We start from the raw sequence: 25,258 nt of genomic DNA, 5'->3' as shown, positions 1-25,258 counted from the left end.
TGCATTTATCCTGGCACCTTGCAGCAGATCTTCCAGGAAACCACCTGGTCAGGGTGCACAGCCTTCAAGTGCTGGCATCTCCGCTTCACCTCGAGACAGACTGTCTGCAAGTCACTTCTCTTCGCTGCTAAAAATACCCATCTTCTATGTATCCACAGGTTTGCAGATGGGAGCTTATAGTTTGGCAGCTCCCCCCTCACCTTACCCTGCTTCTCCAGGACCTGGGAGGGGCACAAGGCCATGAAACTCTGAAAATGAGCAGGGGAAGTGGGGGTGGAGGGGACAGAGGGGAAGCTGGGTTTGGACACAAGGTCAATAGGAGGAAAGGAAAGAGATGACTGGGAAGAAGGCAGAATAGTGTTTTCCAACCCCAGCGGAGCAAAAACAAGGTTATGGTGTGGTGACACCCTGATGCCTGCTGACCCTTCCCTGCTTCCCCACTTGCTCCAGAGCCATTTTGCTGTCAGATGTGATCTTTTCTGCCCTCCTCAGAAGCCTGGTTACCTCTGGCCACCAGTTGGATTAGTAGCTGTTGGATTTTCTCTCTGAAATTTCAGCAGATAAAACCCAGGGGTTTAGCTACAGGAAAAAAAAAAAAAAGGCTTCTCTTCTTTTATACTCAACTAGAGTTTAAAAAATGAGCTGCCTTTGTCTGCAGCCGATAGCTTTGAGATTTCCAAACAGCTCCTTTGCTGAAGGAGCAGCCGTGAAGCCTACAAACGAGAACAGCCACAAGATGAGCCACAAGCCTTCCTGCTTGAAGGCATTTCCAGCCCCAGCAGTCGCTGAGCTGGCTGCCCCCTGCCAGGCTGCACCACCCTCACACCTCTTCTGCCAGGGATGGGAATTCTCCATCCACCTGCCAGGAGCTGCTCCCGAAACCCTGGCACCTCCATGTAGAGGGCAAAGAGCAAGCAGGCTCCCGTTCCCCTGCTGATATGTTCTCCTTCCTCCACTCTGCTCCCAGCTGACAAGATAATGGGGAAGAAGAAGTACAAGCCTGAAAAAAACACATCTCTGGTGAGAGCATTTCAAAAGGCAGCCAGCTTCCAGAAGGCAAGAACTATTTGCCACCACATCAATTACGTACGGAGATGAGAGAAGGTGGTTGACAATGAGGAATTAGATAATGAAAGCTCTGACATAACTCATACCTCCTCCTCCATCACATTTGAACCGCAGCTGATGTGACTTCACCTCTACAGCGGGACCCTGGCACAGAGCCTGCCCAGCTCAGGAAATTCCTACAAGTCGCTGGTGTCCGTGTTGCAATGTGGGTTTCTGCCTCTGAGAACAGGAGTAGGCAAGGATGATATTTTATTTTGCCCCAGGTGTCTTCTCTAAAAACAAACCAAATACCCCTGTAAAATCTCTGTGATTCCTCTTTTTCTAGATTTTTTAAAATGAAAAACAAGTGAGCTTCTGTGATAAGTTTCCAATTTTCCTCATTTTCACTGAGAGGAGAAATTGCAGTGAGGAACTTCTGAGGAAAAACCCACAGTCAAACATTTCCCCAGGCCTAGCTGTTGTAGGATTGGAAAACAACACGCCTGTACAATGTCTGTCCCCCAGGGACATAACCGAAATGACCTGTGCAGCCCACCTCGAGCAGCCTCCACATATGTAGCTGTGTCGTACTCATAGTTTAGATCAGCTGTGAGATGAAGCCTTCCTTCACAGGTTGTCACTGGCTTTTAAAAACTGATGGCCTCCATCTCAACACAGCCTGCCTGCAGCCAGCAGCCAGATCCCACCGTGAAGAATTAAACCTCACTCAGGTGTCACTTGGGCTGCTTGGACACACCAGCAGGCAGAGAAGATCCTCAGGAGACATGAGGTGGGCTTCCCTGGGCGGTTTACCGGGCCTGGCAATCAGAGAAAAGAAAACCCACGGGCAAGGGGAAAGCTCACAACCCAGTCAGTCTCTGCATGCCCTTTTCATGCAGTGGGCCCATACCACCCTACTGCATTAATGCCACACGTCTCTTTCCCTGTTAGCAGTCATTAGTGCCGTTGTGCCAGGGAGCTAACTGCTGCCAAATCAAGGCCCCTGCTCACAGCAGCTGGTGCAAAGAGAACATCATTTTTGCTTCATTTTTAATGATTCAAATGCAAGCCTAAAGCTACCCGCATTCAAATGCGTTAGCAGAGCTCACCAGTTCCCCTCTAATTAGTACATGTGCCGAGGCTCAAGAAGAGATAAACGAGTAAAGCTCATGCCACAATCCAAAGCGCTCTGTTCCCTACTCCCCACAGCTGCTGGTGGAAATCACCACCACGCTCAGCTCCGGGTGCAAAGCAGCTCTGCAACTCCTCCACGCTCCTTTGCAGGATTTTCTGTCACATAACAAGGGTGCTAGAAGCAACTCACTGCTTGCAAGGAGCTGTTGCACAAGCTGCACGACATAATATATACCTTTTCAACCTTTTTTTTTTTTTTGCAGAGACATTGAGATCCCAAAGTGTTATTGCTTTGACTTCTGCCATGTTTGTTTATTTATTTAAAAAAAAAAAAAACAAAACACATTTGCCTGAAATTCAGACCCCACTTAAGTGTCCAGAGTCAACGAATGAAAGTTTGGTTCAACCCGTAACTTGAATTTTCTGTGAAGCAATAAATTAAAAAAATAAATAAATCACAACTCTTACTTCAGTCAATTTCTTCAGACTGCCAAACTAATTTATGCACTTGCAACTTTCCTCAAAAGTAAAGCTTTCTTCCCTAGGTAAATACTATTCACAAAAATCAGTATTTTTCCCTGATTTACAGCAAAGTAATTTTAAACTTCTGCTCTAGCTGGGACAGAAGGCATCGACACAATCGTAAATATGGAGCTTTTCACGTTACCTTTCTCCTTTCTGTCTCTTATGGGTACATGGATATAGCCACTCACACAAAGTGTGGCTACCTTGGCACCAAAATGCTGATCAATAACAGGACAGTTCAAACCACTTTAGCTCTCCCTTTTCCATGCACCATTTGAAATCAAGTTGGCCTTGATGGTGATTTTTCTTGGCAAGGCCCGAAGAATTCTCTTTTCCTTATTGCTTTTACCGTGGCTGCCTAGTGCCAAGCCAGGGCTCTCCCTGCAAACACACTGAAGCTGAAACTTGTGCAATACCGAACTCAGTGAATTTAAGACATGGATGTCAAACTCATACTGTAGCAAGAGCCCAGCAGCTTTTCGCAAATAGCTATCGCTAACACCAGCAGCCCATCCTTGCTCTCGGCTTCAGTGGGACAAGGGGCTTTTGGACATGAACCCAAACATATTGCAGCTCTGCAAGCACTCACTCGCAGCTGGGGGGAAGCACTCATGCAAATGCAATTTTTCCTTTTTTATCATGTATTTTCCAGGTCTCCGTTTTGTACCACGCGCATGGCAAAGGGTCCAGGTAGGCTGCTGTGGTGCTGCCTTTACCCTGTTGATGGACTCTCCTCTCCTCCAATTTGCACCCGAGACCCAGCTGTAGATGGTCCCAGCATGCAATTAGCCTGGCCATGATATTACGATGATCAGGGCTGAGAATCAAAGCCGCCCTCATCAGCACAGCCTGGCATGGAGGCGATCGATGTCTGCTCTCACAGGTCTCCTCCCTGTGCTGCCAAACCTCTCCAACAGCATCCCAGGATCTCCACTAAAAATGCACTGCTTTAGCAGCGTAACGAGCTCCCCAGGTTGAGTCTTTTACTGACTCCCTGCAAATCACTGAAAGGACAAACTGCTGTTTCAGTTCATTAGCAAGTGCTTTGTAGAAATCTGTTTGTATATTCGCAAGAGACCAAGGCACTCATTCATTCTAGGCCCAGGAAAACTGGCACTGAGGAGCCTCTCACCTTCCCTTTCAGCTCTGCAGGGTGGAGAATAGAGAACAATTCTCCCCCAGGAAACACAGCGAATTCTCCCCCCGCACAGCAAGGGCCAGACAGGGCTCTCTGGATTCTATTCAGCATTTTTCTTAAAACCCCAACTCTGGGAGCTCTGGGATTCAACAAGAAATTTAATTTTCACCTAAAACACAATGAGTGAAGAACCCCCTGAGGGTTTAGCTCTTGGCACTGCAAAGGAAAACATCACCAGAAACACTCAGACAAATAAAATAAACCTCATGGCATTGGCATCGCTTGCAGCTCTTGTGAGATTTAAGCAACCAAACCACCAGGGAAGCTGTCTGTGACAGCATTGCAAATGTGACCCACAGGTTCTGCACATGGACCTGGAAGAAGCTGGAGACAAAAAGCAGGCCAGAGAGGGGAATACCAGGAGACAAGGATGCAGGAAAGGGAGCTCGAGGCTTTTGCTTGTGGTTTTCAAACCTACTGCCTTCAGGCACTTCATATTTGCTAATTAAAACAAGCACCACCTCCTTTCACACCCAAGGCTGAGCTAAAGCCTTTCTTAAGGGTTTGTACGTAGTTGCTGAGGGAGAGGATTTTTAGAAAACTTCAGGTAGCTCTGCTGTTCTCTGTCAGATGATACAGATCCATCCAAGCTTTCCTTCCTCATCTTTTTTTACTACACTAATACCCAGAAGCACCTTTGGGGTAAAAGCTGCTCTTGCTGCCCACAAAGCTTGCTGGCTCTGCTAGCCCAGAGCACAACAGCCAGCGTCTGAACACAAGGCAGGCACTTTTCAGGGAAAGCAAACTGCCTTCCTAGCATGGAGAGGGCAAGGTAAAGGATCAGAGGTCAGGGGCTATTTGTGCTCTGAAGGCAAAGTAGCTGTGTTAGTGGCTAGAGCAAACTCGTGGGAAAATAACCTTAAAGAACCTTACAGAACCGTGGAGCAAAGGGGAACATTGGTGTGGTGCTCCCTGGAGACGCCAGGAGGCCCTGTCTGGCAGGCACAGGGGCAGGAGCTTTGTCTCCTGCAGTTTGGCTTCTCCTGAGCGTTGGGATAAAAGGCCACAAAGGCTGTTTCTCTGCCTCAGGCCAAGTATACCTGTGATCTTCTCCAATTTCCCTTATGTTTTCAGGATAGCCTTGTCTCCTCTTCATCATGTTTCCATCACTCAGTGTTTAGGTGTCAGAGGAGCAGAGCAATCCCCCCATTTAACCCCTCAATGGGATTGGATTCCCATTACCTGCTCCAGCAGAGGGAGGATACCACAGAAATAAGGAGCTGGTATCCCAGTGGAATTTTCCAAGGTCTTCTAATCAGATATGCTTGCCAGGTGAAGTTTCAAATGCATATCCCCTCATCCACCACTACCACCTTCAGATCTGTTCATTAGCACCTTTGGGAGGGCTCTCCAAGACCGCCAGTTCTCAGGGGGCTGACACGCGGTGCTTTAATTGTATATAATTAAATACTGCTCCCTTATCTAGATTTCAAAGTTGGCTGTTGGGGCTTCAGCAACAATGCTCTCTTTCCTGCTAATTAGCTTCCTTAATCCATGCAGCCTTGCTTCTTCCCCCACGGGGACGGGGCTCTCCTGCAGGGAAGCCTGGATTGCAACTAATTATTAGCAAAGGAGACAGCCGGCAGGCGAGCACTGGCCCTGTCCCAGATAGTTGTTGTGAGCAAAGGGCCCAGATGGGGTGGCCACAGGGAAGCTCTGAAGGTTGCGTGTGTGTGGATGTGTTCGATCTTTGCTTCATCTGTAGGTTGCTTTGCATGTTACCCCACCACCCGTTTGCAGCAGAAGACCATGCAGGACAGAAGCCACCTGCCCGAAGTGCAGCTCACACCATGGTTGCTTTTGCCTGGCTATCACAGAAAAACAGGAGAGAGTTCCCAAGACCTCGTCTGACCCAATGCTGTCCTAAAAGAGACAGCACACTGAGCATCTCCAGTAAATCTTCAACCAGTGCCTCTACATTGACCTCTGCTGTTGACAGAGTTTACCCACGCCCCCAGGCTACTCCTGGGTGGACCCATACGTACTTGGAGGAAATTCCTTCCTGTCTAATTTGAATTGCCTCCACTGCTGCCTCAAGACCCTGCAGACATAGATTGCCCTTTACATAGCTCAAGGCTTAGCTTTTCCTTAGGCTACTGTCTAAATTAAACAGTCTGAGTTCTTGCAGCCTCTCTCTGTGGATCGCATTTCTCAGACCACCAGTCATTTTCTGCACTTTCCTCTGGACTCCCCCCAGCTTCTTCTGGAGCTCGTGAATATCTCTGGGTTGACGTCGGCCTCATTCATTGCAGAAGCATGACATTGCGAGCTCAGATTTGGCTGCTGGGTCACAATGGCAGCCCCTGCCTCAGTTGCTTCCCTCCCACTTAAATTTGTGCTTGGGGCAGTTCTTGCACAAGCACTTGTCTTTACAGCATCCTGCTTCCTCTCAGCCCATCTCTCTAAATCCCCATGCTGGCTTTGATAATGCTTCCAACCTGTCCATGCTATCTGCACACTTCAACAACAAACTTTTACTTTCTGCTCCCAACAAGCTCCAGTTCAACATGAGCACCTGCCAAATGCCTTTTCACTCCCGTCCAGTACCGTGTTTCTCTTTTCAGACAGGTTTGACCCCATCACCCCACTGGCCCATTTAGCCAGCACTTCCTCCCAGCAGCACTAAACTAGGCAACATGAAAAGCCCTTCTGAAGCTGAGTTACATGACAACTGCTGCTTCTCCTGCACCCAAAAACCTGGCATAAGAGAGAATTAGGTTGGCTTGGTAAGATTTGTTCTTGACAAATCTCTGCTGGCTGTTATTCATCTCCTCGTTATCTTCAAGATACTTACAAATGTGTTGATTTATTCAAAGCTCCTCCAGGTACAGAAGCAGACATAATCTGGCTGAACTGCTGCTGAAGGCAGCTCTGGAGCTTGCCCACAGATCTCACCTCTCACCCAGGAAAACTTCCAAATGAACTGCAAGCAGCTCTGAGAGCCCCTTGGGCATTCCCCTACCACCAGGAGGCTCAATGTATCTATGCTCACTCTGAGGACAGGTGGGTTACATTATCTCCACCCTCCACCTGTGGGCTTACTGGAGGTTGTCTTCTGATGGCTCCATGAGCACAGACTGAAGCACATCCAAGGAGAATTATGCTTCTCAGTGGGGTGTGATGTTCAGCTCCCTCCCCCTTCTCCCTCTGCACTAAGGTGTGGGCAGGACATCTTCTCATCTAATTCTTGGCCGGCTCCTGCCCAACCTGACTCCGACCTGACACACCCATGCTGCTCCGTTACACTCTTCCCTACTCAGCTGACCTATTTTCTGTGGTTTTTGTTTTTTTGGTATGATTCTTTCCAAGTTCCAGGTCATTGGAGAGCTCGTGAGTCAGGTAAATCTCCTGTTACACTTCCCTCCCTTTCCCCTGTGGTAGGATCATTTGTGCCTGGGCCATTAATACTGACTTTGTTTATATTATTTTTTCCCTGTGTAGGAGTGATAGCTTATCCCCCTAGGTTCCATCACACATCCAGTCACTAAGGAGGAACATAAATTTCAACAAGCAGGCCTGAAGTGTGAATGCAGATCTACTGAACTAAGCAAATGCAAAGTCCTCTGCACGCTCTGGTGCCAGGTGAGCCCTGCTCCCCACCTGCACGAGCCAAAGATGTCTCATCTCAGATCTTCGTCGTTCCCAATGAAACCAGTGCATCTTGGAGCACAGCATCTGCAGTCTCCAGGCACATTTCTTGCCCTTATCCCTCGTGTGCTCAGAGGCAAGTGCTGGGGAGAAAGGGCAGGCATAAACTGAAGGGCTGAGAGCATCTGCACTGGGAGGACATCCTCTGGAAAGGGCTTTGCTCCGATTGCGGGGATTCCAGTCTGTGCCCTGGTTCTTCATCAGTGCTATTTCCCATTGCCAGGCGCATTTAATTGTCGCTCGGATTGTGTAGGAAGGCATCCAGACACTATGGAAATGGAGCCATATAGGGACTGGACAGTGGAGGCACATGCTGGTCACCCTCTCACTTGCACAGCAGTGGGAATACTTTTTCCCTTACACGAAGATATTTTTAAAGTGGAGAATGCCGTTATTATTTGTTGTCGCACAGCATCCAGCATCACCATTCTTGGAAGCCAGCGCAATGCCACCGATGTCAGTGTCAGAAGCATTATTAGCAGACTTTTTGATATCTCCCCAGATGCCCTCAGGCTCAATGGTGTTTGATGTGGAGAGGGGACCTTCACTGCAACCATGCCCGTGACAGAGCAGAGAGCATACCCACCACTTCCAGCGCAGCGAGGCCACATGGCCTTCACCAACACCGTGGCTGTGAAAGACCAACCTTTAATCAAAGCTCCTGACCTGGGAGTGCTGTAGAGATAAGGTGGTTCAGCAAGACCAGGCTGGGGGTCTGTTTCTGACTTGGTTGCTTGTCTGCAGGTCCAGCTTCTCCGCTCCACTTGGCTTCAGACGGTGGCAGGTGCTTCTCTGCCCATCTGCACAAGTGCTTGGATGTGGTCAGCTGTCTGCTTTTTGTTCTCTCTGTCTTGCTTTAAGCCCACAAAACTACTTAAATGCCATCCGCTGAGGTCAGACCTGGAGGCAAAGTGTCAGAGGGAAGAAGGCCGATTCCCAAGGCAGGGGAACAACTTGAACTCGGCGCTTGTGTCGGGGTCCTGCACACTTTTTTGGGTTGCATTTACCTTTTGCTGCTCAAGGACTTGCCGAGTGTGCACAGGAGAGGGATGGGTCCCTGCTGTGTCGACCTGCATGCCACAGCTGGTGCTGTGCCACTGCCAGCAGTGCTCAAGCATGTGCCAGTGAAGCAAAGGAGACTGCAAAGGGGGACGGGGCTTCTCCTGCCCCCTGGTCTCGCCTCCCCAGCAAGGAACTGAGGAGCTGTGCTGTTCTCCAGGGTAACTCTTTCCCACACCAACAGACTTTGGTAGGATTGCTGCTTTAATTTCTTAAAACAAGCCTAGATCCTGCATTTTATAAATTACTACAATGCATTTAATAGGTAGCCTTTTCATAAAGGAGCACAGCGGATGTGTACGCAAGCCCTGATGAAGCTAATAACTGCCTCTCAATGGCTTTCAGAGAGTTATTACATATTTAAGATCCAAGCTCCCTTAATCAACCACAGAGATGCAGCTGGCAGCGGTAAATTGCCAACAACAGCTCATTACAAATAAGGAAACATTGGTTTTTCAAGGACAAAAACCGTATCAGTTCTTCAGCGAGAGCTAACCACTCCTGTCCTCACCCCTCTTTCCCCCTGTCCCCCCAAGTGACGTGCTGGCACAACTTGCTTCATCCAGTAACACAGGCTCGCTGCCTAATCCCCTCCACAGGGGACACCATCAAATCAAGTTCCTAGATCTCATGCACACACAAAATGACTTATTTGGGCAAGCAGCACAGACTGCATCCCGCGCTCACCCTCCCCAGGCAAGCCACAGGCAGGGCTTGTCCTACAATGCTGTGATGACTTGCCGCAGGAGCACACCCACTGGCTTTACTCTGGGGAGGACCAGATCAGCTCATAAGACACATAGAAACACAGTTCTGCAAATGTACATTGCAGGCTTGAGACCTGGGAATGTTTTTTTTTTCAGCCTGTGCATATATATGTGGTGTCCACATCACTCCATGGCCAGCTTGCATGCACATGAGAATAGCAAGTGCAAGCCAGGTCTAAAGGTGGCCATCCAGTGTGCAGCTGGAAGCTCACCACTGCACGTACAATTTCCAAGCTCAGACCTTCAGTGGTTCTCCTGAGGCATTCGAGAAACTGAAATCCAGCACCCGGCCCTGTACATCGCAGGGATTCAGCTGCAGACAGCATCTCTCTGTTCCTTGAGGCCCCAAGCAGCATTTCTTTCTCCATCCTCTCTGCGAGACACAGTAAGAGGAATTGCCACCCTCAGGGATTTTCCATCCTCAGACCAGGCCAGGCTTCCTGACTGATGAAACTGTAGGTACTGTGGGCACTCACATTTTCTTCTTGTGGTAGTGAATTTCCTATTCTTTTTCATGCCAAACAACCTAGCCCCAAACTGCTTTGCTTTTCTGCTTGGTGTTGGAAGGCTCAGACTGCCCTAAACACAATGGAAAGCCGAAATTCAGGTCGATCCCCCTGAAGAAAATATTTCAGGCCTGTTTGGTTTCTTCCTCCTGCATTGAGATATCAATCCATAAGGTGCAAAGCAGTGAACACGACATCGTGGGGTCACCGTTAGTGGTTATTCTTCAGTTATGTACCCAAGAATTAGCTTTTAAGCACTTGCAGGCAGCTGGGTGCAGGGGAAAGGGGAAGGCCTGTGACCACCATGCGGCCTTATTTCCCTGGGTGCAACTGAGACAAGAGCACAGCAGTTTAAAAGAGACACCCATGGGTGGAAGACATTAAGACCAATTAAGACGGTTTAGGAGTGTCCAGGAAAGACTAAACATTGAGTGAACAGAGAGGAGAAATAGAAGTGAGAGCGCACCCCATTACAGCTGCATCTTTCCCTCTTGGAGAGGGGACAACCAGCTCTTGGTGAAAGGGGAATGCTTGCTTGCTTCTCCTTCAGCCTAGTTTACACCAGTCTCTGCCACATTGGGATGCTCCCCTCTCCTTGACCGAGTCCTAATGCAAGGCTGGCTGTGCTGGAGGTTTCATTTTTCCTTTGAAGCTGCAAGCCGTGGATGCAAAACCGAGCTAGAGAGGTCCCAGGGCTGAGTCAGGATTTTATTTTTTGCTATTTCTGTAGAAATACCTCACCCAACTTCTTCTGGAAAAGAAAAGGGGAACTTAAAAAAGCAGTACTGCTTGGTTCCCCCCGCCACAATCTATATTTATTGACATCGACATTTTTAAAGAGCTCTTGGGAGGGAGGCTATGTGATCTCCGGGGACATTTTCCATAAAAAACTTACGGTTTAGCTGGTGTTTGTGTCACTGCTAGCATTTGACTCCTAGAACTATGCTTCCAGAGAAATGCCAAAGCTGGCTCAGACGAGTCATATACGACGGGCCAAGAATTTCACTCCCTAAGCCTGCAGCAGACACCTTGTATAAAAACAGCTAAACTATGTGTTTTATGTATTAATACAGCAAGATGTATTAACATAAGATTGATGATGCATTTACAGGTGTAACCTTATAGGTGAAGTAACAATACAAATTGCTAGCTATATAATTTTACATAACATCTTCCTCACCGACTTTTTAATGCAGTAAAAACTTTTCTGCTCGTGGTGTGTGGGGGCAGACATACAGAGTGCAGGTTGTAATAGCTCTCTAGCTGCGATGTCAGCTCGAGGGAAGCTGCTATTTCTTGACCATGAAAGAACACACAGTTTTCATACTTCTTTGCAGTCATCTCTGGAAGAGATGCACCTCCTGATGTTTCAAGACAGCAAGGAGAAGTGATGCCATCAGCTGGGGTAAAGATTGCTTCCTCCTTCCAGACAGGAGGATGGACTTCTTTTGAACTATTTGGCATTTGATCAGGAGACAAAAACACACTGGCCAGATGAACCGCTGACCTCTTTTGTGATTACGGGCAGATGGGTGGGCAGGAAGCGCCTGTAACTACACATCTTAGTAGTTCATCTTCTCATCAAGAAAGCTTTAATCATTAACAGAGATGCAAGGCAAAGACAGAATCACCTTGCTAAGGATGGCACCAGAGGAGAGGGTCTCTCCTAAACTTACATCTTAGCACCTATAGATGTCTTGGAGCCCCAGGTGCCTGTGCAGCATCACCAGGATGCTGGCCTTGCTGAGACACAATTTGGACATCTATAGCTTTCCCACATAGCTTGGAATGATCTGCTGTACAAACCCACCTAATCCTTTTACAAAACACAATTATGTGCTGTTTCTTTCACTTGTTAACATGCACGCATTGAACACACAAGCTGTGCTTCAGGAGCAAGGAGCAGAAAAACATCACTCCAAGAGGCTACAGGGCAGTGTCAGGATAAAGTCTTCCACAGGGAGACCAACAGCTTCTCCACTGTACATCTCTTTTTGTACATCTCTTCAGCACTTACATTGCTATTTCGTGTATTCTGGGAAAGGAGACATCAACAGATTGCAAAAGGGGAAACTCTCTCTGGACTCTGTGAACAAATAGCATGTTATGTAATTGGGCCTTTTAGGAAGTGGAGGAAAATCTCCATAAGATCAGCACCCTCCCAGCAGTTCCTAATTTTCCTGAGTCTTACCAGCAAGCAAGCCCTCTAATAATAGAGACTTGCACACATTTTTCTTTCATCTTTCTGTCCTTCTGCACTTGCCCTACCTTCATTGTTAGAGTCCCAGAGAAACATATCTTGCTCAATTTTATAGAGCTGATCGATACAGCCTAGAATGGCAGAGCTGAAGAGGCACTGAAGACCTTTAGAAAGGGCAGCAAGGCAATCTCTTGGCCACCAGAGCATGGGAAATATTGAAGTTTTAGAACTTTATTGAGTCAAATATGCTGCAGAATTGCACAATTCTACATAGCTAAGATTTAGCTGAAGCACAACACTAACAATGACGTGGCAAACAGGCTTTAACTCTATAGTTCACATATTGTGCTAGCACATCTTCTCTGTTCCTATCAGGAATAGGAGGCAGTTGCAGGGAGGCAAGTGAGGATGCCCCTAAGCAGCACCTCAGCTTCAGGACCATGCTGCCTTTGTGCTGCAGGGCTGTCCAGAAGTTGCACCCAGGCAGACGTGGACTTGGAACTCTTCTGCAAGTCAGCTCATACCATCCGACACCTGAACAGGGTCTGTAGCAGCTACGTGTTAGATGGATGCCTACTACCTGCCGGACACGTGGGCAGATGGCAAATTGTAAAATCACTGCCATCCTTCTCCCAAAGTACTAAGGTACATGTGTATCTTCTCCCATCTGAATTGAACAAGCCCCTTGGTAAACACATGGTCCTGCAGCTGCCACCTCCTCTCACTCCATCCACCAAGCTCTCTTCTGCTCCAGGCTGCCAAGTCCTGAAGTGCACACTGGTGCTTCCCACGTACTGTCCCTCCCTCCCGGCAGTACTGGGGGAAGATGGTTTAAAGACAACAGAGATATGATGGAAATGCCCTGGCATCTGCACACAATAAACCACGCTCGGTTTTCTAAGAAAGCTGTTTTCCCCATATCTCTCTTGGCGTGCACATGCAGATAGCCAGTTAGAAAAGGAAGGGAGAGGCTTGCAGCGGGGAGAGCACACCAGCACTCCCCGAGAGGCCAGGGCACAGCCCTGACAGGATGTGGCCAGCCCACTTCCAGCACACCCCCTGCTTGCTACGCTGCTGACAAACGTCAACAGCAAAGAGTTCAGTGGAGGAAAGCCCACCAGCAGCAGCATGGCGGGACCCGGTGCCATGCCGGCAGAGGGAAAGCCGCGCCGCCGCACAGCCCAGCCCCACATCAGATATCTGAGATATCTCATCAAGAGTGCTGGCTCCAGGACAAGGGGGAAGCCCAAGCCCCTCTGAGTGCTGCCTCAGAGCCACGTAATCACGCCGCATCTCGGGGGAACTGAAATCAAACATCAAGGTCTTCCTGATGGCAGCCCAGTTTTGCTAGCAGCGAGTGACCTGGTTAAAAAGTAAAGAGCCTTCGGGGGATGTCCTTATAGCCTAGTTCATTGCATCTCTACAGACACCTTCCTGCTTCCCTCAAAAAAGAAAAAAAAATTCAAATCAAATCAAATAACTGAGTTCCTGTCTACTACAGTTATCGTTCAGGAGTGCAGACCAGGAATAATAGCACATCGTGTGCTCTTGACCCTAGCAAGAGCAACATGCACGTTCTGGCCTCCAAAATGCTGGAGCTATGAAGTTCTTGCTCAATTATTTCTGAGAATTTGAAGCACTGAGTGGTCTAATACCCTGCCTAAGAATTACATCTTCCTGCTTCCAGGAGTTTTGTGTTTCTCCCTGTACACATGGAGCAGGTACGAATAATGGCCAGAACATAAGGCCCACTCTCCACCCCCATCTTTGGTCTGCCCTGGCTCCTGAGAGACCAGCTGTAAAAGATGCAACAGCCAAGCCACCTTTTAGGTCTCTTGACACAGAGTGCCCTTTATCAGGGACTGCTCCAAGTCCTACTCATTTTTTTTTTACTACTGAGTCTACAGTTGGCAGGGCCTGGTCTGTAGGCACAGACTTGACTGTAGGAAGAGCCTGAGGCTGGAGCAACGCAAGTCCCAGCTGTTTCTCTCCCAGAGCCACAACTGGGCAAGAAAATATATTTAAAACATAGCCAAGTGTAGATGTTTTCAACTGTGATTTACTGGGCTGATTGACATTCTCCATATAATGTGATAAACAAGGATACAGCACAGTTTTTCCACCTGCTGCCTAGCAATACTAAGGACTAGCCTCCACCAGCTTTCAGGTTCCTTTTTTTTTATTATTATTATTTTTTTAATTGCAAACAGACAGACATGGCTCCAGTTGCATTCTAACCATGAAACTTCTCTACATGACAACAGTTTTTCAGGGCATGCATTAGACAGTCACCGAGGCCCTCAGAAAAGGAGAAGGAAGAGGTGGCTTTCTCCAAAGCCATCTGAAAGCAAGTATCAGTGGAACAAACTGTGTTCCAGTCCCAAGTGAGCTCAGTCAAAGGGAAGTGGTTACCACAATTCACACACTTGATTTAGACAGGTGACTGCCTGGGGATGGAGGTAACAGAGTTCAGTAGTGTTCTCTCCTATGCTGTAGAGCCAAGACTACGGAGATCTGCTCGGCTCGTGGGTAGAAGGTGGGAGGCTGGCCTCACAAACCAGTTCCATCTCCCTGCTGCTGGAAGGGTGGAGTGCCCCCGAGCAGCTGCCACTGTCTGATGTGCTAGCAAGGCAGGAACACAGCATTTCAGGCTCCCTAAAGCACGCAAGACCATTCACAGCTTGCTGCAACTCACTGGCACCCACACACCTCCAGTGCAGCTCTGGTAGCCACGTGCATTTAATTTCAGGAGAATGACAGACTGTAAGTAACAAATGAAACCTTCACTTACACTATCTCATCGTTCTGGAACTCCAGCTCCCCGCAGGTGTCTTCAAAGTCCTCTCCTCCACCTTTGGCTGAGCCTTCAATGGTTTTATAGGGCACAATAACATTTCCTCGCGCGCCGGAGGTTCGCAACACTTTCACTTCCATGGTCCCCACACTCTCGCTGACATGTGTTACTGGTTCCTCAAAGGTGAAGATGCCAGCATGGTCATCGTCAAAGATGGTGACAGTGGCAGTAGATGGTGAGCCCAGGCAGGCAAGCGTTGAGACACGAGTGGCCTCAAGAATGCCCTCATCTGAGGTCTCAGTGCTCACACGGACATTGCTGAGATGGACCAGGAAATTCTCATCCTCCTCGAATATGTCATCATCGATTATGCCAACACGGATCTCCTTCTGGGTCTCTCCAGGCTTGAAGACCACTGTCCCTTCAGTGAATTCATAGTCAGAGCCAGCATTGGCCGTCCCATCCTCTGTCCGGAAGTCAACGTACACCGTGTTCGTCAAGTCGCCGCCCCGGCGAATGATGGTCAGGGCAACAGTGCCACAGTTCTCCAGACACTGGTAGGTACCCTGCTCAAAGTAGAGCTTGCTGATGGGATCGTTTTCTGCCACCTCACTGTTGACCTCATGCATGCTGACGGCTTTGCGGGCCTGGTCTGCAGCATGTCTCTTCAAGATGTTGCCAGCTCCTGTCATGAGCCGAGTGGCCTGGATGCGGTAAAAGGCCCTGCTCTTCTGCTGCTGACTTAGGACCTGGTAGTTGGCCAATTCTATAAGCTGCTCAATTTCTTTGTCAGGGTGTTTTTGTTTCAGCTCCTTCAGGATCCGAGCCATTTCTCTCCTGGCTTCCTCATCATCCTGGTCTTTTTCATCCACCTCCAACACCAGTGTCCCATCCAAAAAGTTCTCCACGTGAGAATTAGCAACCTTTCCGTCCATCTCAATATCAGCTTTGGAGGAGGGCCGGTCACCCTCATGCTCAATAATCATACCTCTCTGCTTGCCAGCTCGATATTTCTTGTATACATACTTGTAAAATAAAAGTCTCCTGTCAGCTATCCAGGCAAACACCACACAGATAGGGAAGAAGAAGAAGGTGAGCAAGCCTTCCCAAACCTCCACAACACCAGGAGAAGACACAGATAAAATAATATAAAGCCAAGTGTAGGCAAAGATGCTCCAGGCCGCTGTAACAAAAAACACTCGCAAGTGCTTGATCTTCCTTATCTCTCCATCAGGAACAACATAAACACAGATTGCAATGATGACAAACATGTTAAACGCAGCACTTCCAACAATTGTGCTTGGCCCCAAGTCCCCTGCTGTGAAGCCGTGACCACACACTTCGATAACGGACAGAAGGATCTCGGGAGCGGATGAGCCCAAGGCCATCAATGTGAGGTTGGAAACGGTCTCATTCCAGATCCTCACTGTGGTTTTGCTGGTCTCGCCGTTGGGCTTCTTGATGGTTATTTCCCGCTCTTGGGATGTAATGACTTCGATGGAGGACATGAAGCGGTCAGCTATGATGGATACTCCCAGGAACATGTACACCATCGCTACAAAATACACTGTTGCCCGAGCTATTTTGTCACCGAACGAGGGGTCTTGTGGTTCCCATATTGGTAAAATCACACCCTTTTTGCAGATGTACGAGCCCGTGCACTCCTCAGACTTGTTCGCAGGCACTTCACTGGGGCTTTCTGCATATATGCCATCTGCATGGACGAGCAGCACCACCACAATGCTCAGGAGTTGGAAATTCACCAGAAAGGTGGGTGGGTGAGTTGCTTGCGACATGGCCGTTTCCACCAAGCAGGTCCCAAATGTCCTCAACCTGCAGAGAAAAAAGGAAAGATGCACTGAGGCTGGCCAGAGACAACAGATCTTCCTTTCCATCCAATTTATTTCCCACCTTTCCCAAATGTATAATCAAATTACCCTGTTACTCAAGAAGACCCATCTAGTGAGCCCTAACCGTGTTATGACCACTGCAGCTTTCCACGTACAAATCTTTAGTTCAGCTATCTGAGCAAGGACTGAATCAGATGCTACCAGTGGGCTAGCACCTACCCCTTTCAGCTACACGGATGTTTAATGCCATTTTCTCTCTCGTTGCTGAAAGTTTTTATCTTCAGTTGTGTTTTCTTGTTTCTCATCTAATTAAAACCCGTTATTTTGCTTCACGGCTGGCAGAAGTGTTTCACATTTCAAAATGATTGAGCACTCACGCATTGGAATTCAGGGTAAGAGCAGGAGGGGACAGGGGAATCTACTATCCTGTGATCATTTTTTGGAATATTTTTGTTCGCTGTAAAGGACATATTTTATAGCCTTTTCTTGCTCACAGTCCTTCCCTAGCATCTACTCCATATCTGCACAAAGCAAGCTCAAGCCTTGGCAAAACCATGCTCTTAATGGTACCTCGGTCATATGGCGCACCAGAAGGGCAGTCTTTAATTAATGATTTTGGAGCCATTTCTTCCACAGCGCATCACTTTGCACCTTCCCAAAACTGGAAAGAACCCCATATGCATCCAAGCATGGCTCTCTTGGCATGCTTTGAGAGGAAGCCTGTCCCTACGCTCTTTTCCCACTAGGTCAGCTTTGCTGGCTCCCCCTGCAAGGGCCTTTCTCACTCCATTTACAACATCAGTCATCAGGCATGACAGCAGTACTTGCCCTTGTCCTGCCTCAGGATTTTCCAGCAGTGTCAGGGAGCTGTTAAAGAGGTTTGCAGTTAGTTAACAGTGCATAAACCTACAGAGCAGATGCCTTAAATTACATAGAGATGCTTAGTGCAAAAACCTGAGCATGCTCAGTATTAAATTCCCAATTTTACTAGGCAATAAAAGCCAGATTCCTAGTTATTAAAGCTATATTTTCTCCTCAAGGAGAGCCTTTGCCATACTACATTTCTCCATTCCAAGTTAATTTAATCACATAGTACTTAAAAACATTTCTATGAAGAGAGGAAAACGAGCATATTGATACCTTTACCTTGCTGAAGCCTACAGAAGGCTGAACAGGTTTTGCTCGTAAAAAGAAAAAAACACCCCAGAAACAAAACCAAGAAGAGCCTAGTCATGAAACATATCAGCTTTTAAGGGAGGGGTAATATTCTCAGGTCCATGCCAGAGATAAGGACATGAGCAGGAAGCAGAGGCAACATCTCTGTAATACCTGGAAGGTCTTGCCCCACCATTTGCCATCTGCCTGCTCTCCAGTAAACACAGCGCCAGGCCCAAGAGATCACAGAATCATCTGGATTGGAAATGGCCTTCAGGATCATCAAGTTCAGCCACCAGCCTGACCTATGGAGTCCCATCACTAAGCCCTGTCCCTCAGTGCCATGACTGTCCCTTAGTGCCAGATGCTTGTCTGCACACGCTTGGAGCTGCAGACCAGCCCATCTGTGCTAAAGGCTGCATCCAGTGACAGCGTCCCAGCTGTCACCTGTGCTTAGATGTGACCCCAGCGGGATGGCAAAGCTCACCTTCCCTCTTCCTTCTCAAAGAGGTCTTGTTTCTCAGCACAGCAGGGAACCAGGCTTGCTACACAGCCAGCACTGCTGACTGCAAGCGTACAGCCAGTCGTTCCCAGGGAGAAGCATTTACCCTCCAACAGGGACACACCAACGCCTCCTCGAAAAGGAGCGCCTGATCACACCGCCCCTCTCCTTATGATGCAGAAATCACCCCTCCTCATCAGGGCAGGGGCTCGTTATGCAGGGACAGGCTGTGTGCAAAGGAAGAAGTGTCTGAAGGAGCGAGTACCATCTTGCACCCACGTTACGGGATCTACTCCTTAAAGAGATGTTGTAACGATGGATGAACGCCCTCCGCTCGATTTGCTTTTATTGAAGAATGCTGCAGTGGGATTATTGGGAGAGAAGAATAATACTGAAAATATATTAAGACAGTTATATGTAAATGGCATCTCCTCACTGGGAATTGTTGTTCTGTGCCGCAGCCCCCTCCCAATTTTCTAATTAAGTAAGGCAAAAGATACACCGAGCAGGAAGTGAGCAATTCAGAGAGCTGGGTGATAAGAACAGATAAGATGAACAAGAAAAAGCGTGTCTCCTGTATGAAACTCAATTTAGAATACAGGAATTTTTCGCATTGGAAATCCTGCTAATGCTACAGGAAGCTCTTGCTGCTGGAGTCAGAAACCCCAAACATTGCTCCCCAAGTCACAGTCCCTAGACACCTTCTGCTTCCCAGAATGAAGGCTCTAGTCATTGCTTACAGATCTTAAGTTAAAATAAATGAAAACATGGTGTTTACAAAGAAGAGTACCTTGTATGCCATTTTGCAGATAGCTAAGTTGAAACAGATGTGCGTTTATGGTCATTGAAGTTTAGCCGAAACATTAATTAGTCACCCAACATCTGTAATCCCGACTGTGTTTCACTCTGCTTCAAACCAACTCTTGGAGAAGTTTGATAAAGGGGCTGTCAAAACACAAGCTGGCTTGGTATCTACTCTATTTATCCCAGATAACTCCTAAGCATTTAATTAATTAATTAATTTCAAAAATATGTAGGCTTAAGAAAAATTTAGTGTGGGCATAAAATATTACTCAGCTCGGTGGTTTTTCACCCTCTCTTTCTAAAGGGTAGTAGTTTCAATCAACAGAAAACTCAAAGCATCCACCTGCCCTTGTTCAGTTAATTTTCTCCCTGTGGCAAGTCATATCCTCGCACATGTACAATTATTCAGAGCAACCAGGCATTGTGAAATCCCCTTGGCAAGAGGAGAAAACAGATGGTTCTAGAGAAAATATTATGCTTTGGGTCACTGATTTAGGTCATAAAGAATAGAAGAGTCTCATCATACTTTGGACCAACTCTGCAGTCTTAAAAGGATTTGAGCACTGGAAGTCTCAGCCAGAAAAAAAACTACTCACTAAATCAGATTAATAAGTCACTTGAACTTTATTTGCCATGTTCTTCCCTTTCAAACATTCTAACACAAATATATATATATTTTAATCAAGTCCCATATTTCGTTAAACAGGAGGAACAAAGGCCTAGAGGCTTGCATCTGAGCAATCCATCTTTCTGGCCTTTCCATGCAGCTCTCCATGTACAAACAACATTTTTCCCTGAGACAGCAGGAGAAAAGAGACGTGGAGCTTTTCTGGAGAGCCCAGATGGGTGGAGAAGGGCTGGAGCTTAATAAGGAAAAACACACCAGCCTTGGCAATGTGCAGGCAACCTTCTTTGAGTGGCCATAGCATCCAGCAACCCTATGTTGGACTTTCTCCAACATTCTGCAGTGTGGTCATCAAAAAAATTCGGGTACCCCCCACCCTTCCTAGTGGAACCAATTCATAATCAGCGTTATTAGCAGCAGGCTCAGGAATTATGGAGGGTTAGAAAATGCTTGGTCACAACACGCTGGCTATGCATACACAACCAGAGCCTGACACTCCAAATCTCTCTGAGAAGCAGCTGCTGTAAAATTAGCAGTGTTTCTTTATTTGCACAGTCCAAAATAAACAACTTGGTCCCTGGAGACACTCTTGCTTGGCATTTGCATGGGGTCTCAGCCCATGGTCAGCAGGCTGCTGCAAACCCAGCAGTAGGAATATTCCCAGACAAATCATTCATATTATTCTCTAACGAGAAGCAAGGCTACCAGAATGCCAGCCTTCCCTTCAAAGCCAACTTTGTTAGCTTTTCATTAAGGTGTCTCAATTGCATTTCCCAGCCAGGCCATCAACAAGAAAAGCAAACGCACGAGCTGGCTGTACACGTGTGGTGACGAACTGCAAGCTACCACCCTGGATCAGCACAGCCCTGCCTGTAAGCATCAACCCTACAACACAGGGCAGATCCAAAGCTCATTTTTTCCCCCGGATCTGGCTGCCTGGAGGCTTTCAGGTAGAGCTGGAGCTAGCCAGCAGAGCCAGCCCCCAGCTCACTTCCCAGAAGCTCCCCAAAGTGCCAGCAGCTGCTTTTGCAGTCACAAGAGAAAGCCTGCAAGGGGCTGCATGGTCCCTTTGAGGCAAGCTCAGTTTAGATCCAGACCCCAGCCAAGGGACGTTTGGCCAGCCTTTCTCTAGCCTTCAGTGCTGTAAAACCCCAGTTCTTGCCTGCAGCAAGGCTAAGAGGGTTGCAGAGATGTTTGCCTTCTGTCTGGAGAAGGGAGCTTGAGGTTTTCCCCTAGTCCTGGGCTTTACAAGCTGGTAGGAGAGAGCTCCTGCTGCCAGCTCGTGCTCTGGACCCCAGTTCCGGAGCTGCCAGATGGGGAGAGAGCAGCCTTTTAGCCTCTGCTCTGCCACGAGCTCCTCCAGGCTGAAGGAGCTCTCCTCCAGGCTGGCTGCGTGCTGCGAGCAAAGCCAGCCTGAAAGCTGCTCCGCGCTTCAGCAACACACAGCTTTTCCTTTGCAGCAGCCTCCCAAAAGTCCCACTCCCATCTGGGCATGGCACCCGGGCCGTATCCACTTTTAGACCCTTCCTGCTGCTTTTCTGCACCTTTGTGTGATGAAGTTCGCAGCCGTTTGCAACAGGCTGGTAGCAGCATTGCTGTTCAGAGCGCTGAAAACCACCTCTAGGCTGGCTGCCTTCATTACAGGGCTTGGGCAGGAAAGGTTGGGCTCACGAGGAAGGAGTGGCCACGCAAAAAGAGAGACTTTCTGTGGGGAATTATCTTTCCATCACTTGACAGCAAGCACTCTGCAACACAGAGCAGCTGTAACACAGCAGCCTTCACACTGTCACAGCCGCCACCACAGCCACCCGGCTGTGCCTACCCCACTACGACATCAGCTCTACATTAAGCATTGTTACGGTGAATTTACTGCCAGCCTGTATGGGAGAGTGTCCCCATGGTTGTGTCACCGGTGTGCGGAAGGTGGGAGCTGCATCCTCTGAGACCTGAGCTCTCCAAATCTCTGCACCCCTTTCCCAGGTTCTCTTGAAGGAGAGCAGCACCTAAGAGTTAAATGCGAGCAGTTTTCCTGCAGAAAGCTTTGCATGCCTCGTCTGCACGAGTGTACTTGTACCCAAAGCCCTGTCTCCAGAAGGCTAACACCTCTCTACCTCCTTCTGACCCTTCCCGGCCATGCTGGAGCCTGTACACCTGCGCCTTGTTGAAAGCAGCAATCTGCCTCACAGCAGGACGGCTTGAGCAAACCGTGCGCTGGGAAAAGACGTGATGACTGTAGGAAAAAAAAAAAAAAAAAAAAAAAGCCCCAACAAATCAACTGGTCTCTGACCAACAGTCAGGAAATCAGCCAAGAGCCTAGGTGCAGCTTCCTGCAGCTGAGGGACACAAAGAGGATGCCAACAGCCCTGATCTGGTCACTGCCCCGTGGCGCAACTTTGGTAAAAAGTAGCTCCTGCCAAGCTGTCATTTTTACCCATGACAGCAAGAGAAAGAGATGAACGCCACGCTGGCTGGACTTCTGGATCCATGGAGGAAAGCTGAGGTGTCCAAAAGCCACGTTGCCACGCAGGGCTGCGGAGTGCGATGGCACTTTAAAGGCAGCTTGGAAAGCCCTTGGCTCACAGCCCTGCTCCTTCTTCCTTCCACCCAGCTCTGTCACTCCGAAACTGTTGGCATCCCCTGCCCATGACCCTCTGGATCTCCACATCAGGAAAATGATTTCCAGGCCGTCAGCATCCTGATTGCATCAGTACAAAACCCATCAAAACCTTTCCAAATATAGTCAGAGGCATGAGCCCTCCATGAAGCCAATCGAGTAAAATACACACCAGGCCACACTGTTTTCTGTAAAGGACATTAAAAAGTTAGAATAATTATCAGTCCGCAACTGATTTTTCCAAGTATCCTATCTATCTCTTGCATGCAGCATCCAATCCCCTCCCACAATCTCCCCAGCAACTTTCCAAAATAAACAGATAAATAGAGAAAATAAATCAGCCCCCATAAAAAATTTCAGCCAGATTGGTTGAATTTGGGGGCAGCTTGTAGAGATTGAGCTTGGAATATTTTTTAGGTTTTTTTTTCAGGGAGACTCCAGCTTTGCCTTTTAATGCATCAAGGCTGAGCGGCAAGTTGTCTCTTTTCTCTGCGATACACGAGCTCAGAGATGAAAATGCCAGGAAACGAGAAGCAAGGGAGAAATTCTTAATTCTTAATTCTTTGCGCTGTATTTTTTTTAACATCTCTCCTCCTTGTTGCTGCTGTCTCCAGATCATTTCTCTATCCCTACCACCTGTTTTTTTTTTGGTTTTGTCTTTATTGAGAAGCATCCAATTTCTCTGTAAAATGACTGTTGGGAGGATAAAACATCGCTAACAAACCTTGCGCTCCCAGGTAGGCTGGGAAGGAAGCATTTGCCCAGATCCTAGGGCTTCTGTAGAACAGGGCTTGCTCTCCTCTCTGCCTGCCTGTGCCTGTTTGTCCCCTGGGCTGGTAGCTCTGAGGTGGTCACCTGCGTGGTGGGATGTGCTCCTGGGCTCTATGGGGGGAAGGAGCAGAAGGCTTCAAGATAGCAGAGCTCCCCCCTTCCCCACCTCCCCACGCCCATCCAGGGATGGAGAGGTGGGAGATGTCCCTGGGCATGTGCATGGGGAAAGGGCTGGGGCAGCTTAATCTGGGCTGGAGGCCACCGTGGCACGCTCCATCCATCAGCTGGATGTCTCCATCCCTCAGCTGGGTGTCCAGCCCGGTCTGGTGGAGGGTGGTCATCACCCAGAGGATCGCACCGCTGACTCTAGAGGGAGCTGGACACCGGAGCCGAGCAGACACATGGATTTTAGACTGCCAGATCTCAGGAAAGACAATTTGAGCCCCCGGGCATGCAGGGCCTGGGCCACCTGCCTCCAGAGCAGGGTTAACCACCCCTCCAACCCCCACCTCATCGACCTCCTGCGGCTCCCCAGCAGCTCTTCACAGCAGCAAATCTCACTTCTATTTGTAGCCAGGTTTCCTTAGGAAGCCAGGCATATGAAATCACACTTTCCATGTCTGCCTGTCTGTTCACCCCCCCTCTCCCCCCAATTTCAGCTAAACTTGCCAGAGGGGTAGAGATAGTGGAGAAAGCCAAGTCCCTACAGGCTTCCTGAAAAGAGCTGGAGAGATACCATTCATGTACTGGGCAGGAGCTCAGCCCATGTGGGATGCCATAGTCCTGACAGCACCCCGAGCACCCCGCTGCAGACCCAGGCACAGCCAGGATATCCGTGAGCTAGGAACACGTGTGGATCATGGCATCCAGCACGTGGGCCGCTCCAGGTCACCCACAGTGCCCGTATCACACACCATTTGTGTTGTCCAAGAGGAATGGGTTGGTCCTCCAGAGATGCCTGTACCTTGGAGGACACTGGGCTTTATTACAAGGCGTGAGATTCATTAGGATGCTGAACAGGGACTTTTCCCCCAGAAGACAGCAGGACTGTATGGCCCCAGCAACAGAACAGAAAACCAACTTCTGTCCTAGGTACGATGCCAGGAAATTGCAACCCTGACACTCCTGAGCAGAGCAGCACACCCCCAAAGAAAGGTCCGGACAGTAAAAGAAATGCATGTGCCCATGTGGCATCATCACGGTGCTGTGAGGACTCCTGAGAGCAAGGACACGAGCCAAGTCCATGCCGTGCTGGGTACAGCAGTGCCAAGAGAGCAAACCTGCTGCAGCCTAGGCAGACCCAGATCAGACATCTCAGGAGCAATTTACAACCAAAGACCTCAAAAAGCTCACTGAGAGTTGGGTAAGAAGAAGCAGGCAAAATTTCCTTGGCTTATCACTGCTATTTGATGTTGGCATTCAGGGATGCGAGGATAAAGAGTGAGTGCATCCTCAAACATCTTGAATGCAAACCCTGGTTCAGGGGAAGCTTTGAGCTCCCCAGCTCCCCAGCATTGGCTTTGGAGTTGTTTATGCTTCCAGAGAAACAGAGCTGGTGGGTATGAGAGGATTCAACTTTCCTGGGGAGATGCTGGGGGGGTTCATGGCTTGACTGGTGGGTTCTGGCTCTAGAAATGCTTGGCTGTGCCCCTGTTGGGTTTAAATGCTGGAAAAGGGGCAAAGCTGCTCTTGAAGAACCAGCTGGAAGGAAAAGGCGAGGAGACATGTATCAGATGCACCCAAGCGAGCACAGCTGCCCCTCTTTGGTGATGCCCACTGCCCCAGCCACGCAGCACAGCTGTTTTCTCCCGGCTGCCATCACCACACCAACGTGCGAGCATCCCTGCTTCCCCTTTCTGAACAAAAGCACACCTCTTCTCTTCGGGGCGGTGAGAAAGAGCACGAGAACACCACTGGAAGAGCACCCAGAGGACCCTAGCCTCCCTCGGCCCCCACTTCCATCGCCTGACTCCCAGTTTTCCAGCACCTGGGACGGGAGGAACGGCTTCAAGCGGAGCGCCAGCAAGAGGAGCCCTGAAATCAGCCACTCGCACCCACA

General features: G+C 48.7%; 1 protein-coding gene and 1 long non-coding RNA gene across 8 annotated transcripts in view; one reads left to right on the top strand and one right to left on the bottom strand.

The window, feature by feature from the left end:
- Positions 1 to 25,258, bottom strand: part of SLC8A1 (solute carrier family 8 member A1) — a 102,329-nt gene that overhangs the window by 61,465 nt on the left and 15,606 nt on the right. For all 7 annotated transcript variants that reach the window (XM_040551839.1, XM_040551833.1, XM_040551836.1 and 4 more), the window contains exon 2: positions 14,876 to 16,711. In XM_040551839.1, coding sequence (XP_040407773.1) covers positions 14,876 to 16,711 — 1,836 coding nt within the window. The remainder of the gene's footprint in view (positions 1 to 14,875; positions 16,712 to 25,258) is intronic.
- LOC121067403 lies at positions 6,923 to 11,360 on the top strand. Its single transcript, XR_005818279.1, has 2 exons — positions 6,923 to 7,243; positions 7,346 to 11,360. It is a non-coding gene; the product is annotated as an uncharacterized LOC121067403 (long non-coding RNA).

Source organism: Cygnus olor, chromosome 3, assembly GCF_009769625.2.
Source record: "Cygnus olor isolate bCygOlo1 chromosome 3, bCygOlo1.pri.v2, whole genome shotgun sequence".
Classification (NCBI taxonomy): domain Eukaryota; kingdom Metazoa; phylum Chordata; class Aves; order Anseriformes; family Anatidae; genus Cygnus; species Cygnus olor.
This window is presented reverse-complemented; position numbering and strand designations above follow the sequence as displayed.